General features: G+C 40.9%; 1 protein-coding gene and 1 long non-coding RNA gene across 6 annotated transcripts in view; one reads left to right on the top strand and one right to left on the bottom strand.

The window, feature by feature from the left end:
- gria1a (glutamate receptor, ionotropic, AMPA 1a) overlaps positions 1–7,989 on the top strand; it is a 62,256-nt gene extending 54,267 nt beyond the window's left edge. The window contains exons 14-16 of one of the 5 annotated variants that reach the window (XM_019884242.1): positions 1,873–1,987; positions 5,554–5,688; positions 7,591–7,989. In XM_019884242.1, coding sequence (XP_019739801.1) covers positions 1,873–1,987; positions 5,554–5,688; positions 7,591–7,758 — 418 coding nt within the window. In that variant the 3' untranslated portion in view covers positions 7,759–7,989. Of the gene's footprint in view, positions 1–1,188; positions 1,304–1,872; positions 2,213–5,553; positions 5,844–7,590 lie in introns of those variants that run through there. The other 4 variants (XM_019884241.1, XM_019884244.1, XM_019884243.1 and 1 more) reach the window with 4 other exon arrangements.
- On the bottom strand, positions 2,952–5,554 carry LOC109524393 (uncharacterized). The gene is made up of 2 exons (XR_002169954.1): positions 5,109–5,554; positions 2,952–5,039 (listed from the first exon to the last, which is right to left on the bottom strand). It is a non-coding gene; the product is annotated as an uncharacterized LOC109524393 (long non-coding RNA).
- Positions 7,990–17,257: the final 9,268 nt, after the last annotated feature.

Raw genomic sequence — 17,257 nt, 5'->3', positions numbered from 1 at the left:
TGCCCATCCCTGTTGGAAAGCTATGCAAATATGCTGAGAATTTTTGCCCGGATGACACAACTCTTGTTTTTACAGAAGGCGCTGTCTGCTTTTGCTGACGATAATATGTTTTGGATTCGTCTTTTGATGCCCCATGCATACATTTTTAACATGTATGATCTCCTGCCACCAACACCGCCTGCCTGCCTGTTTAATCCCATCCCACCTCCCGGAAACGACATCAGATAGTCTTGAACCGTGTGACCAAACTAACTAGCTTGCTGAGCATCCATGTCCATGCACTTTGACTTCTTTCTTTCTGTCTGAGAGCAAGGCTGAGAAAGAATTCAAAGGTTTTACCAACTCAGAGGATATTGTACCTGTGTTCCCTCCAGCTGGTTTGTACAAAGTATACCTTACGGTTGCAAATCGACGTTCCTGCATGCAATTAGAAAGGAAGAATGATACCAAAAAAAATTGAGCTGCACTGAGAACTGATTTGACAGTAATGTGATGGAAATTTTGGCAAATATTCACGTCACAATCCAAATCTGATTGCAGATTCTTCTTTTCTTTGATTTGAGCATGGGGAGTGTCTTTGTTGGCAGCCGTTAGCACGAGGAAATGCACACACTTCTCCGGAGGGAGGGCGCAACCACAAAGGAGATGATTTGAATGAGGATGTTGGAAAATGAGGATGTTGGAAAATCTCATCTAAAGCCAGAGAGTGCAAAAATATTTCCGAGGCCTCCGACTTCATTCGACTTTGCCGATAAATAAATTGTGAGATTTAATTGACGAGGAGGCGGCTTTGGGGTGAATATTGATATGTCAGTTCCCATAGCGATCCGTATAAGCTGTCGTCACTGAAAGGAAATTGCCATCGGTAGACAGACTTCCGCATCCAAGGCATCTCCATTTAGAGTGTCTGCTGCGTCTCCCTCTGAGGCCGCTGCTTGGTAAAACCTGACTCGATTGTTTTATGGGCATCCAGCATTTCAGCCCACCGCAGATGTACAACTAACATACATGTGCCAAACATGTGCATCTTAAAGCCAGGGCTCCTGCTTCATATCAGTAGCTATATGCAGGAGTTTCAATTAGCACCTAAGTCAGTGTTGTCATAATCACCACCACCATGATTCTTACCTCGTTATATCTGTCGCATAGAGTGTCTCCTAACGGCTATCGTTTTATATTATTTTCAAGAAACCCTGTAAACCTGGCAGTGTTAAAACTGAACGAGCAGGGCCTCTTGGACAAATTGAAAAACAAGTGGTGGTACGACAAGGGAGAGTGCGGCAGCGGGGGCGGGGACTCCAAGGTCAGAGCCAGTTTGATAAACCCTGCGGGTAACCTACCACCACCAGTGGGTGCGTGGTGGGTGTATGGGGAGGGGGGTAACCGGCAGGCCCTCATTGCGATACCAGTCCTCCATTAAAAACAAAAACAAACAAAAAAAACAGATCAAACGACATTCTGCTGCATCTGCTCGTTCAGTGCAACATTTGTTTTGACTGCATTCCACTTTGGTTAAACCGCAACTCAAGCATCAGTGATGCACAAGGGAGGGTGTGCAGTGTGCCGGTTACCCAAAAGTGATATAGTAATACACATCTACTGCCTTAGGGAGCGAGCTGAACGAGCTAGATGGAGTATTAATGCATATCACTTTGATTCCAAAATGTCCTAAGGTTGTTGATGCCATCTGTATTTATGTGGGTGTGGGTGTGTGTGGCTGCACATGTGTGTGACGTGATACTTTCTCCTTTTCTTTAACAATAGCCCAGCTCAAGTATTAATGTGTGAATGTATTTTGCAATGTTTCTGCATCAATAACATAATATAACATGGTATAATATGTTATTTATGTTATTTCTTTGTGGTTGGAAGAATCCCAGTAAACCTAGCGGTGTTGAAACTCAATGAGCAAGCCGTCTTAGACAAACTGAAAAACAAATGGTGGTACGATAAAGGGGAGTGTGGCAACAAGGACTCCGGAAGAAAGGTTAGTCTCCATCCTGATTCTGTCTTCTCACAGCACCTCCCAGCACAACCCTGCCCTGATCATCCTAGATCTGTCCCAAAACCAGGCCTAGAGGCCTCTGATACATTGAGCACTGTTGCAGTAGCTACGACAGTACTGGCCCGTATATAAGACAAAAACAACTACCGTATTTTCCGCACTACAAGGCGCACCTAAAATCATTCACTTTCCTCAAAAGCCGACAGGGCGCCTTATAATCCGATGCACCTTATATATGGATCAATATTCTGATTTCTTGGACGTAGTATTTTAAATGTCGTGCTTTGTTGCAGCGGTTGTGAAGGCTCTGTATGAATAAAGCTGTATTCTATTGTATTGTATTCCCTTGAACGTAGCTATTGTGTCTTCTATTGTATGCACCTTATAATGTGGTGCGCCCTACATATGAAAACTGTTTTAAAATAGGCAATTCATTGAAGGTGCGCCTTCTATTCCAAAGCGCCTTATAGTGTGGAAAATACGGTACACATTTTGAAGTTGTTCTTTTTTATTTTTATTATTTATCTACAGTAAATAAACTTTCCATGACAATATCTGAAGTGACCTTTATGAAAGTCAAATCGGGTCAGGGGAATAATTCTATCCCTGTCTACTCAAAATGTATAATTCATCTATTACTTTTTTTTTTTTTTTTTTTTTAGTTTGCATGATTATTTGTTTGTTTGTGTACAAAGCTGGAACATCCCTAAGTTGTTTCCAGTTAGGCTAAATCTTATGACAATTTTCTTTTACCTGCACAATATAAATGAAAATTACACTATGGAACAGCCCTGATATAGTCTTTAAATTGCTGCACAGCAAAAAGTAGGTCACTAATTGTTTGTTGCTCAACAACGAAACATGACACATTTTAGGTACTGTATTTGCTATTCAGGGTTCATTTAGAGGACAACATGTGACTTTGGTTATTTTTACTTTTTTTTTTTTTTGCCTTATATCCGGGCACATACTCTGTGGGCAATCTCGTGTCTGTTTATGTTTTAAAAGATTGTTGAAAATATGTTTGTATGATTTTGAAATAGTGTTTTAGTTTTGCGTCAAGATTATTGTCCTCCACTTATATAAAAGTAATTGTATGATCTTGAGTTTCTAGAATCACTCAAAGCCGAAAACGTCATGTGATTAAATTTCCTGAACTTTTCAACAAAATGGTGTTCAAACCTGAGTCTTATCAAATATGCCACTGTGCTTGCATGTGTTTGCACTCTGGTTTCACTCTCCACCAGAGGCCTGTTCTCTCAAAAATTTGATCGAATTTCCCCTGGAAATGCCTCAGGAATTATTTGCCTCCTATCTTGCATTTCAGTACAGCACTTCTTATTATGCAATTATTTTTGTTGCTGGGAAACAAATGTTTATCCCAAGGAAACAACCTGGCAACTAGAACGGTGTTGAGGAATACACACCCTTCTCGAAACACAGATCGAAAATGTTATTTTTAAGACGGTTCTGAGTATTTGCCCACAGGGACAAACCTTTGGAAGGTTGCAAATCCCCATGAATATTGTTTAATGAGCGGAAATGTTGCTTGACAGAAGGAATTCGACTCTGAAAAAAATCATCATGTTGCTGCAGTTTAGCCTGATAAACCTGCAGCCAGTCATGCCTTCAGAACACATTAGTTGACTCCCACCCTCCCATATAAATCTGAATTACATCATAACAATTATGTATATTTTGTCGATGTATCATATTAAACACACATCTGTTGGAGCGCTTCAGATTAGTAAAAATGACAAAATGACTTAATAATTCTAGAACTAAAGTTGTTTTCAATCCCTTTTTTGCATTGATTCAATTGACATTGGAAATGCATTATTGAGTAATTTACAAAAAATATATTCCAAAGCGTGCATCATGTAATGTGTGGCCTGTGTCATGAAACCAGTGAACCATAACCTGATTTGCATTTGGTATCTCTGGATAACTCATCTCACAAAACGGGTAATTCGCATTTGACCAATGCGGCGAGATGTGAGGGCATCTGATGTTGCACAGCACAATGGTTGTGTCTCAGATAATGGAAGTCTTCATGAAGTTCAAATCTGCAGTCAATATCCTGGGTGTAGACATGAACGCTTAAGTGTGATTACAAGCTGCATTATTACTCGCGTCTTGTACAGATGCCCCTGTGGTTCTGAGAGCAGTCATTGTCATTGATTGGGTCTGCGCTTTTCATTCTGAAAGCAATAGAACTGAAACTACCTTATCTGTGTGAGATTAATTATTGATGTTATCCAGTTAAATTGTATAGCTGTGCTTTCTGAAACAGGCCTTCAATATGTTCTTATTGTAATCGTTGTTTGTTTGCATTTTGCATGTGTGTGTGTGTGTGTGTGTGTGTGTGTGTGTGTGTGTTGCATTTTCCAGCGGTCAACCCTAATGTTGTGGCTGACTGGATGAACGTAAAAATATTGAAGTCACCTATCACGGTCAATATTTAGGCTTCGATCAGTTTGATCTATTATATTGAATTGATGTAACCAGAAAGTTTGACCTTCAAGTATTTATTAAGGCAATGCAAACCCGTTATTTTTAGTTGTCCTAATTTAAAATTATTAAATTGGATTAATTACATAACATTAAGAATCCTTTCAGTTTAGCCAAATTTGTACATTTGAACAAAGTATATGTTTTTCAATTTGTCTGCAAGATTTAAAATTGTCATCATGTTAAATACATTTGGAATGATAGGCAAGGACATTCAAAAGAAAGTACAGAAACAAAAGTTAGCTTACCAAAACTACTTCTAGAGCTTACAGTGCAAGAAAGAAGATAAGGTAGCTCGTTAAATTTAGCATGCGAACTTTTGTTGAGCATACAAACCACATGGAACACGGCAGCAAGTTGAAAAGTTCACACACTTCATACTGAAGCTTCTTTCCCCGCTATTTGACATTTTATGGACACTTTTCGGTTTCATCCCGATCAGGTAGTGTAGCTACCTGCTTTCACCATGACTGAACGACGTCGGCTCCATCGAGGGCTGCAAATAACATCTAGTCAGGCACAGCTATAGGGTTAAAAAGAAAAATGATTAAACTAACCACAAGGTTATGAAATTGCAGGGGGGGTTTCTTACCAATATTATGAACGTCCGTCACTGCTCGGGTCCATTTTTGCCAAAAGCTTTAAATACTGTGGATGCACGCAATCAAAGTCTAAAAAAAATTAATTGGTCCAAATCAAATGATTACATTTGGTACCTTGCATTACATCAAAGTAAAAAAAAAACATAACCATAAATATAAATTATGAAGTCACTTGAAAGAAACAACCTAATATTTTTAAACAATTTGAATTGAAAATAAGTGAACGAACGACAGCAGTTATACTTTTTTCAATGTATATATATGAATGCGCAGGACGGTATGAAAGCATTCTCCCACGTAATTCTATACGTGTATATGTGTGAATTGGACCGTGCTCAGTCAATCACGAGTGTGTAAATGTCAATGTTGTCTGTTGCTGCGCTCCAAAATCTCTGCTCACCGATATGGCTCTCGTCGTCCTGTCACTTCCTCCAGGACAAGACGAGCGCTCTGAGCCTCAGCAACGTGGCCGGAGTCTTCTACATCCTTATCGGCGGCCTGGGCCTGGCCATGCTTGTAGCACTGGTGGAGTTCTGCTACAAATCCAGGACCGAGTCACGTCGAATGAAGGTGTCAACCGCACGAGCCGCTGCTGCCTCAGCTGCTCAGGCCTTTCACTGCTCAGCCTTAGACAGTGGTGCTAGCGCCCCCTACACAGAGCTGCAGAGCTACGGCCTGTACGCCAACAACACTGTTAAGATATAAGGGCAGAGCACAGCCACGGGGTAGGAAATGCTGTGATTAAGCCATAATGATGATGATGATGATAATGATGATGATGATGATGATGACGACATCTGCCTCCTCATCCCCCCGCCCATCTAACCGTGGCCACAGTCGGGCCTCCCACCGCAGCTCAAAAGCTCTCCTGTACCTCTCTTTCTTTCTGTCGCTCCCTCGTCAAGTTTTCGTGTTACTGATGGCCTGCAGATGTCCCGAATCTCTTAATTCAAGATTGCCCTCATACCTGTTTCAACTGTTAGCGCCAAACATCAAGTACTTCCAAGTACAAGATGATTTATCTCTGAGGCAAATTTATATTTATGGACAAAATCAATAAGCCTTGAACTGGGCTCACTTGAAGATCATGATGAATGCATTCACTACTCAATCAAGCCATAGCATGAGCCTTCGCAGAATCGAAAGGCCTTTTTGGAAAATCAGAAAGTTGAATCCTTGAATAAAATACAGACTTCACCCATTACGAAAAACACATGGCCGCACAATCTCATGAAATCCATCTCAGGAACTGGATCCAATATGTTTCTTTTTGAGCGAGAATGCCATTGAGAATGTAGACCTCCATCAAGGCAAAACAATCCTGACACTGATCAGCAACTCAATGAAATATTGATAACTACTCACTGCGTATGACTAAAGTTTGACTTTAAGATAATACCATATGCGTTCTTAAGGGGAATTTATAGTCACAAATGCACACATCTGGCAACATGACAAAAATGATGTGCACCCTTCTCTGTCTCTGCACCTTACTGTTATGGTTTTCTTAAGGCCTGTGCCAAAGCCCTCCACAAAGTTTTGTTATGATTGTGCATTCCGCATAATCCCGAATTCCATTTCCCCTCCTGTGTATCTCGTAAAGATATCCACCACGTGTAGTATACACCTTTGCATCGTAAAAAAACGATACAGGAGAAACCGCTCTATGATGTTTATCTCTCGGCAGAAGATTGTTGATGCATCTGTGAGTGAAGGGACTCGTGTGTTTATACGCACACATACACACACCCTGTACACACATAGCATAGACAGAAGCTCATGTTGGACGACGGGTATAGAGGCAATTTGAATTACAGTGATGCGTCGATCTACATCTGTCACTCTGAAATGAATCTGTCTCCTGCTCTTTCTGCTCTTTTCGCTGACTGTCTCGCAAAGCAGGGCCCATTGTGGTGAACATTCTTTATCTGTATATTCCATAACGTAGGCCTGTGTTCCATCACTGCTTTAACGGAAATCCTTCTCATTGGACTTCACAGGTCTCAAAATATGGATTGGTTCCGATCTACTTCCCGCCCGATAAATACCGTTTACAACGATAGTCATTGAATTCAGTGAGCGATCAACAAACTGATTTGTCTTTTGACATCCGTCACCTCCTGAATTTTGGCGTTGTCTTTTGAAAAGCGGAATGAGCACAACACTGAAAGCAAGCATTGCTCATCACCTGCCCTCAGTAACGTTATGATTGTCCTTCTGGAACATCAGATGGTCGGTCACCTCAGCAAGGTCTGAAAACCTTTTACGTTGAAGAATTGCAGAGGCCACTCGGCTGCTGGGAATATTCATAGTTGCTTTGGCATCATTCAAAGAGGCAGAAATTCACTGATACGCAGTATTGATAATCATGAAGATCATAGTAGCGATTGCGTCAATTCTTATCGGATAGTCCAAAACATACCCAATCATTTTTATTTTGCAGTCTGATTGTAACGTGTCTTTGTCCAACAGCAATCCATTAACGACGCCATGCGTTGCTCCACCCTGACCAGGATGAGCGGTAATGGGAGCGGAGGAGAAAATGGACGACTACTCACCCACGACTTCCCCAAGACCATTCAGACGCTGCCATGCATGAGCCACACTGCCAGCCTGGGGCTGGGCGCCTCGGGAATGTGATCACCTGACGGGGGGGAGAAGGAGTGGCCACAGGAAATGGGCAGGGTGGAACAGGAAGAGCACAAGACTCTGATGGCCTCCAAAAGAAATCTTGGCTGTGTGGTTTGACCCATCAATTCTCCTGGCTGTGCCCAATTCGTACAAGATTTCACTTACTGCCAAAATGCACTCTGCAAACGTTCCTTACAACCTACAGACTCAAGACATTTTTAATATGTGGATATAAAAAAAGCGAGAGAAAGAGAGAGAGACGAGGAAGTGTGCTGCAATAAAGAATTTGGGTGTGTTTTTGCAATTTTTTTATCGTGTTCTCTGCTGTGGGGGGGGGAAAAAGACAAAAACGAAACTTTATTCTTAAGTGTGCCATCTGCATTGTGCCATTGCAATGGAGTTGTTGACTTTAGTCTGCGTGAAATATTTTCTCCTCTACTGCTGACCCTGTTCTACCTTGATGCTTTCCAGTGGCAGAGGGGGTGTCTTTGCACTGATGTGGTGATGAAGGCAAATACTTGTGACTGCTACAAATTTTTTTTTTTTTTGCGGACATGCCTGTACTCTTTCACACTTCCATGTCGATGTCGGGAGGACCAAGTGCTCTGTGCAGCATAGTTTTAAGTATGTGGCTTGCACTGATGCATTGTAAAGAGTGTAGTTGAGTTGATTCACTCACTATTAAAGGTTGATGCTACAAAAAACATGCATTGCTGCTACACCTCATGGAACACATCATGCCTTGTCGTTGCGCCATAGAACCATTATTTGTATGCACAAAGGTTTTATGTGCTGCTCGGAGACTGACCTTTTCAGAAAGAAGAAGGCACAATGGCGCAATATAGTGACTATGAGTGACCTTACACTGTATTCTGCTGCTGTGAGATTTCCGGTATGTGTCACGGCTATATTCTGAAATCTGCTAGCAGCACATGTTGAAGTGCAAAGAAATCTACTGGCAAAAAGTGTTACTGGAATCAGATGGAGCGCTCGCGCTGATTCTTCGCTGTCGTCCATATGAGGTGATTTTTAAATGGGTTTGGGCAGTGCTGCAACATCGCCTTGAAAAAGTATTCATACTCCTTGAATCTTTGCACATTTTGTGACCAATCACAAAGTTGAAAGTACAGTATTGTGTTGGGATTTTACGTAATAGATCAACGCAAAGTAACACTTAATTGTGAAGTGGAATGAAAATGATTTATGGTTTTTAAATTAGCATTGAATATACATTTGTAAAAGGTGGTGTGCATTTGTATCCAGACCTAGACCGGTCAAGGAATTAAGTTGAAGAGAAGCTTAAAGCAGCTAAGAGACCCATGGTCACTCTGGACGCACTGCAGAAATCCACCGCTCAGGTTGCAGAATCTGTCCACGGGTCAACTATGAATTATATATTCCACCAATTGGGCATTTACAAAGAGTGGCAAGGAGAAAGGCAGAAGTCCTGTTTGCCATATAGTGAACACCGCAAATAGGGGGAAGAAGGCGCCTTGGCCAGATAGACCAAAGTTTGATTTTCTTTTCTTTTTTCTTTTTCTCTTTTTGATTTTCAAAGCACTATGTTTGGCAAAAAAAAAGAACACTGCTGCTCAGGAAGCTCGCTGGTCAGAGTTGATGGGAAGCTGAATACAGGGAAAGCCTGGAAGAAAATGAGTTGGATGCTGCAAAAGACTTGAGATTGGGAAGAGAGTTGCAATGGTTTAAATCAAAGAATATTCATAGTTACTGGTCACAAACGCTCTTGCTGATCTTGAGCTTTTTTGCAAAGAACAATTGGAAAAGATAAAGAAGTATGACCTACGCCTACATCTCAAGACTGGCCAATTTAGGTGCAGCGAAAGGTGGCTCTGCAAAGTATTGACACAGGGGAACAGAATGCAAATGCACACCACACTTTTCACTTCTGCATTTGCCTAAAATTTTGAAAACAATGGGTCATTTCCGTTCCATTTCACAATGATGTGCTATTTTGTGTTAGCTGATCATATAAAATCTGAATTTTTAAAAAAAAACATTGAAGTTGGTCTTTGTAAGGTGAAAAAATGTGGAAAAAGTTCACTGCATATGACTACTTTTCCAAGGCAAAGTATTCGCATACAATTTCCTGAACGGGACCCACGAGACAATAGAGCCCTTTCAAACAATTTACCTGTAATGAAAAGAACAAAACATTTTGTGAAGGACTTCCATAATTTTTGTAAATATTCCAGTGCTGTTTAGAAAAGTTTGAAAATAAAACAGGTAACAAAAAATATTGAGTAATCCATTGAAACAAACACATTTTCTTCCATTTTTTGTAATGGGAGTTTTCTACAAAACACCAAGTTCTTGAACCCTTTCAATATTTCTTGTTGATGTGTTTATGAAAAAAAATTCACTTCCTCTTCATACAATAAATGCTGATAAATTGTAACTCAATAAGTTGAATGTCAAATCACATCTAAAAATGAGGGGACAATTAAACAATCAAACAGAATTATTGTAGGTTAAACCCTGACTCTTAGCGTGTGTCAGGCGCTAATTACAGTTTCAGATTCTACAATTACCACTTTAGCAATAACGAAGTAGAAATTACCATGTAGGTGACACATTGTATATGCCAGTGTTTCCCATCCTTTATTAATCCAAGGTGCGGTCCGGTGATCCAGTGGGTAGCACGTTGACCTCACAGTGCAGAGATACCAGGTTCAATTCCAGCTCCGGCCTCCCTGTGTGGAGTTTGCATGTTCTCCCCGGGCCCGCGTGGGTTTTCTCCGGGTACTCCGGTTTCCTCCCACATTCCAAAAACATGCATGGCAGGCTGACTAAACACTCCAAATTGTCCCTAGGTGTGAGTGTGAGTGCGGATGGTTGTTTGTCTCTGTGTGCCCTGCAATTGGCTACCATTTCAGGTTGTCCCCCGCCTACTGCCGGAAGACAGCTGGGATAGGCTCCAGCACCCCCCACGGCCCTTGTGAGGATAAAGCAAATCGGAAAATGGATGGGTGGATATCAATCCAAGGCTAATACTGTATTTTACATCACAAAAAAAAAAAAGTCATGGCACACCACTTTGAAATACGCAGCTCACAGCAAAACGATTCACCGAAAGTACATCCACAGGTTGTGTACTGTCTGTGACCTCGTGGAAAATCAGTTGATTGTTCGATACGTGGTTGGCATAGATCAATTAACAAATATTTTTTTCGGCGGCACGGTGGTTGGTTGGTTAGCACTTCCGCCTCACAGCACAGAGCTCTGGGGTTCAATTACCGTCTCCGGACGTCCTGTATGGAGTTTACATGTTCTCCCCGTGCCTGTGTGGCTTTTCTCCGGGTACTCCGGTTTCCTCCCACATTCCCAAAACATACATGGCAGGTTAATGGAACACTTTAAATTGTCCTTTGCTGTGATTGTGAGCGTGAATGGTTATTTGTCTATGTGTACCCTGTGATTGGCTGGCAACCAGCTGCCCGAAGACGGCTGGGATAGGCTCTAGCGCACCTTCTGAGGATAATGGATGGATGAAATTATTGTTCGCCTAAATGATAAAGTTTGACATTGGATAATTTCCCGTGGCACACCTGAAGCACACTAATTGGCAATCACTGGAATATGCAATGAAAGTCAGAGGCTGTTTTTTTTTTTTTTTGGGGGGGGGTAGTTTGGCATTGGGGCAGAATGTATATTTAAGTACTTTCCAAGCCCTCTCTCCACTTGAACAGTTACTGCAGTGGAATCTCAGACAAAGTAGATGAAAGCAAAGCGCTATGTGAAATTACAGTCATTTATCACTCTGGAATACATTGTACACGGCAAATTGTTCATACCTAAAGCTGTGATTTTTACCTGAAGGTGACTATGAAGGTTGTGGCTGCATGTCTTATTGGATGTTTGCTGCCATATCATTTACAGCACCATCTACCTGATACTGTCGCTTCTTCCTCATACGATGTCTGTTGTTTTGTTCTTCATTTTCACATTTCCAAAATATCAAATTTAGAACTTAAGATCTCAAATTACCGTTAATGATAAATAAGCAGTTTCCCCAAATTCATACATATCAGCGCCTATGATGTATATAAACACAATTTCCTCTCTCGGATGTTTGCTTTGCAATCACATCTCTATGTAACTGAACTGCGTGCATACTTTACTTCTGTCTTATTGTGCTGTTGTAATTCATTCGGTCGCAGCACACCACTCTTCAATGGAGGATTCATATTCAGAGATTTTATATGCCATCACAGGTTTATATAAAAAAAATATCAATATAAAAAATAAAAAACTCAATGTATGTGTTATAGAGGAGAGTTGGATTGCCAATGTTTCACACTTTGAATGGTGTAAAAAAAACAAAATAAAAAAACAATGTGCAAAAATCTGTGGAAACGTTAAATCCAGTTGGGGTTTATTTTTATTTCACTGTTGATATTTAAAAATGATTTCCTGTTTGTATTTTGAAGTGTGAGTAATTTAACACAACTTGAATATTTCCCATGTTTTGTTTTCCTTTTTCACAGTATTTTATTCTGAGACTCTACTTACGGTTCAATCATAAAAAGGTTGTTTTTTTTTGTTTTGTTTTTTTTTTTTTTTTTTATTTGTTATGTTTTATTTAACTTTACAGAAGGGATAGTTAATATGTTAATAGGAGGTGGGGAAATTGGAGAAGTATTTTTTTCTAGTCAAAGTGTCCTGGAAGGAAGTCATCATGCTTTTGTAACAGAATAAAGGAATAAACTACGTATATTTGTTCATGGACATTTGTGTTATTTCAATGATCCTTGAGTAAAGCCTACATTTAATTTCACTGCACCTTGCTCAAAATCTACTGCTGTCATGTTTGCATGTTCAGTATGACGTATTAAAAAACAGCCGTAATTCTTTCATGCACCCTGTAATCTGATAACATGATAAACTGTCCACTGTAGTAACCGTTGTCCCTGAAAGGGTTAAGCACAGCTTCAGCATGTCAATACACTCAATGAGGCCTCCAGTTCCAGTGTTCACTTCCCCTATTATCTGCTGATCTATAATGAGTAATCCTGTTATATTGCTCTATAAATTAAAATATAGTAGGTTATAATGAATCATGAATGATCCAATTGGATATTTATAGGCCCCTCCACTGTTTTTGAGTATGACCCTTTTTATAGATGGTTGTCCCCAAATTTTACTGACCCTTTTTTTTTTTTTTTTTTTTTTTTTTATTCTTGAATAGAAAAGCTGTTTTGCTGCTTCTCTCCGTCCGTTTCCCATCTGTCCATCGTGGTGGTTGGTGGCAGGCAATACCATGAGGGGATGATGGATGGGAGGTTGTAAACACTGGCTGAAGACAGAAAGAAGAAAGAGAGGGAGTGGAGGGAAGATGTATGGCAGCCCACATCACCTCAGACAGAATGATCGATGAGGGGATTATAGAGCAGGGCCACTTTCAACAGTGATCAAAGTTGGAGAGCTCCCCTGAACAGAGCAGCCAGACTGGTGGATGGGTCAAAAACTGTGGAGTGGGGCATACCCTCTATTTTGGGAAATTCCATTTTTACTGCGGGGGGCAATACATGCACAGTCCTGTATATCACTCTGTAGGATGTGATTGGGGACTGTAGGTGAGCAATACTCTGCTTCGTTGTTTGCTCCTGCCATCGGTCATTGAAAACCTAATCACATCATAATCGAAACATTTAAAAACGCCGTTGCTTAGCCTATTGCTGGAAGCTCAATATGCAGACAGTAATTTCGTAGGCATACAAATCAAATCTGCCAAGGCTGGTGTATTAGCCAAAAATGTTCAGCAATGACACATTTCCCTAATACATCAACCGAAGCGCGTCTTCAACATGAATGCATCCAGACTTGCACAAGATGAACGTCTGAGCACATTCCAGGTGGTTGCATTTGTGCGGGCAGCATGCGGCGTGATTGTGATTTTGCATGCGTAAATGTACAAGCCGAATAATGGATTCCGCCATAGTAAGAGTGATCAGTGAACCCTGAGCTCAGCCTATTGAAGTTTAATAACATTCTGAATGTCACAACACATGACAGCAGGGAAACATAATCCCCTCTCCCTGAAGAGAGAGGCCACAAGCTAGTTCTTCCTCTCCCTTGCTCTCCCTCACTCTACTTAATCGCGTCATCCTTTCATTTCTCTCTCCTCCGCCATTAAATAAACAAAATATACACACGTTAGCACCAGAAAAGCCTTTCACATGAGTTGGATTGATTTAAACTGCCTTTAAGGAGCCGTAAATAAGGGGGTGTCTGTGTGCCGTGAGGGGTTTTGTCACAACCCGGTTTCCTTGTGTTAAGGGCCGCATCTTGTGCTTCGGTCTGCGTAATTGTGCCTGTTCTTGTGACTTGTTTGCCGCCAGTGTCAATATTAATCACCTCGCTGCGCTTGCCCAAAGTCAGCACCGGGAAATACATCACTGGCTTCTGTTTGACTCTCTGTTGCACATGCTGAGTTAACCGGGAAGCATTTTATGAAAAAAAAAAAATCACAATTCACCCTGTGCGTGCACAGAAAGATTAGATCTAGGAGGTTCAAACGTGCATGCACGGTGGGGAATTGGAAGGTCTCTCCCTCACTTGAGGAGGTCCGCCCACAGTATAGTATTTTTTCCATTCCAAAATGTACCTGTATATCTTGTATTTGCCTACATAGGAGCGTACCCTACAGATGTAAACAACCAGTAAGCCCTGAGGGAAATTGCTTCACATTGAGGTATAGAGCTATCCTCAAGAAGAACGTGTTTTCTCATTCTCATCTTTCTTCAAACAGATTCAGTTATTTATTATAGTGTTAAGAGGAGCATGTTTGGTTGGGGTTTTTTTTCTCTACTTTGGGATCCTATTTTGGATATACTGTAAATAACCAACTAGTGTAATACTTTGATATGAAAACTAGAAAAGGAACACGGTTTTTGGACCCGCCTACTCCTTTTCAACATGTAAACTGCAGTGAAGGGACATGTATTGATGATTTCTTTTCTTTCTTCCAATTTATATTTTTATGTGGCAGTGTCTGTGGAAATCCAGCCCTACTCTTAAAGTGACAGTGCTACATTTGTTAAACAAGACAGCATTCACGACAAAAGTCCAAGTATGGTTCACCTGGTTACATTTACAGTATCTTGTCATGCGCTGTATGTTAAGTCAATCAATCAATCAATCAATCAGTCAATGAACCGAATGCTTTCTCAAGAGTGCTTCATCGCCAAACTGCACACAAACAGAACTAGCGTCTCTCAGGAGCAATCTTCCCTCTTTAGCCGCTAAGCATCACATTTGACATTGATACAACAAAAAACTGCTTTGAAGATTCCCCTACTTTGTGGTCGCAGCTGTGATGGGCAACATCGAGTGAAGAAAATGTAGACTAATCACAATTAGCTGGCTGGGAGTTTTTCAGAATGTGGATGTCAAATTATCTATTCATCGTGCTAATTCGGTTTAGTGTTGCACCTCTTAGAACAGTGGTTCTTAACCTAGGTTCCATCGAACCCCAGGGGTTCGGTGAGTCGGTCTCAGGGGTTCGACGGAGCCTCTGCCATGGAGGGTAAGACACAATTGACTCAATATGTTAATTAGTTATGACGCTCGCTTGGCCATCACTGGCTGCAGATGATCACATGACATTGCTTGTCCAATCAGTGCTGTGGGACATTTAGTTCGCTTGGTAGTCCACGTGTGACTGTCGTGATAGTACGTCGTACAATTAAAAAATAAAATAAAAGTATACTTTTAATTTTACTTTTTTCCGGTTTTAATAAATGTGTTTTTTTTTTATTATCTTAAATTTATTTTTTTAAAAATATTTATTTTTCACTCATGAAGGGTTCCGTGAATGTGCATATTAACTGGTTGGGTTCGGTACCACTAAAAAGGTTAAGAACCACTGTCTTATAACAAATCGCTCTACGCCGTGTTAACGTCACATCAGTATTTGACAACGATACCTTGACTTGAAGTTGTTACTTGTTCGTTGATTTCCAAATGCCACTCAGTTATCACATTGTCAACATAAAAACAGTCAATGAAATTGTAGAAATGGCTGGATGACACTGTCTCATTGTCATGACTTTGCGGTAATGTATTTATTAGAGGCCTCGTCAGGCATCCCTCGCTCCCCATTTAGTTCTGTCTCCTGTGACCTCACACTCTGTCATATCTTTGACACTTACGCTTCACACGCATCCCATCTTCACGTTTCCTCCCTGTCGCTCTCTAATCTGTAAAACGGCACATTTGGCTCGCAACAAAGCGATGGGACAAAATGTCATATTTCTGTGCAAGCAATGGACCATCAAAAGGGAATGTCAATTAACTTGCATGCGTCGCTGTGGATGGAGCGATGACTAGCTGCAGGAACGGAGGATCACAGGAGCAGCCGTGGCCTGTTGTGTGTGTGTGTGTGTGTGTGTGTGTGTGTGTGTGTGTGTGTGTGTGTGTGTGTGTGTGTGTGTGTGTGTGTGTGCGCGCGTGTGTGCGCGCGCGCGCACGTGTTTTTTTTTTTTTTAATGATTATTCTAATCCCACCAAGGACTTCCCAGGCCAAAGTGGGTGCCTTATCTTTGCTCCGCAGTCATTCTCTCATTAAAACACAATCACAGGCCACCAACTCCAATAAACCTTCAACTTGCTCTTTGAAAAGGGACAGCGGTATTGGAGGAGACGGGAGGGCGGGGGGTGTGGGGTGGGAGGGAGGGAGTGCAGATTACCGCAGGTCCGTCTGCCTCATAACGGTAAGCAGGAATGCTGTCACTTATCAATTGTTAAAATTGTACAAAAAAAAATGCAGACATTTGATGACTTTTTAATGCATGTTCATAAATGGGCTCCTATGTGATAAAAAGATGTGGAAATTAAATAAGACCTTCTGGAAATTAGAATGTCAGCACTTGATTGTTTTTGGTGGCGTCAACAAATGAATGCCTTGTATGAATTAACACGTGAAATACGTTGAAGCAAATTCATTTTTGATTAGCAATACATGAGAAAACGTTGCAAAATGCTTATAAGAAACCCTTCTGTAATGATGGACCTGGTGTGAAACCTTCATCTTATTATCCCTGGGGTCAATTTGGCACTTTTCATTGTTTAAGGTCTCGAAAATATCTGACTGTCATGATATATGTGTAGTTTTACATTAAATTCTTTGTGTGTGTTCTTACTTCTGGGCTCAAATTACCAGGAATGTAATATATTACTCATCTTAGAAAGAGAAGAGAGTTTTTAAATCCAAATGCCTTAGATCAGGGGTCCCCAACCTTTTTTGCCCCACGGACCGGTTTAAGTCAGACAATATTTTCAGGGACCGGCATTTAAGGTGTGGCGGATTAATACAACAAAATAATATCGTATGAGCTGCATGAAAACTGTGGTGTTTTCGAAATATAATAATAAACACAAGGACCGTCTAATCTGGTCGCAACACTCTTATCGCTCTGGTAATGTTTAATGCCTTCAAAATACGATACAACGCAAATTCAAAGTGCATGAAAATGACGACTCACCACAG

Source organism: Hippocampus comes, unplaced genomic scaffold (genome assembly GCF_001891065.2).
Source record: "Hippocampus comes isolate QL1 unplaced genomic scaffold, H_comes_QL1_v1.1 scaffold156, whole genome shotgun sequence".
Taxonomy (NCBI): Eukaryota; Metazoa; Chordata; class Actinopteri; order Syngnathiformes; family Syngnathidae; genus Hippocampus; species Hippocampus comes.
The sequence above is the reverse complement of the archived record's forward strand: the minus strand, read 5'-3'. Positions and strand labels throughout refer to the sequence as shown.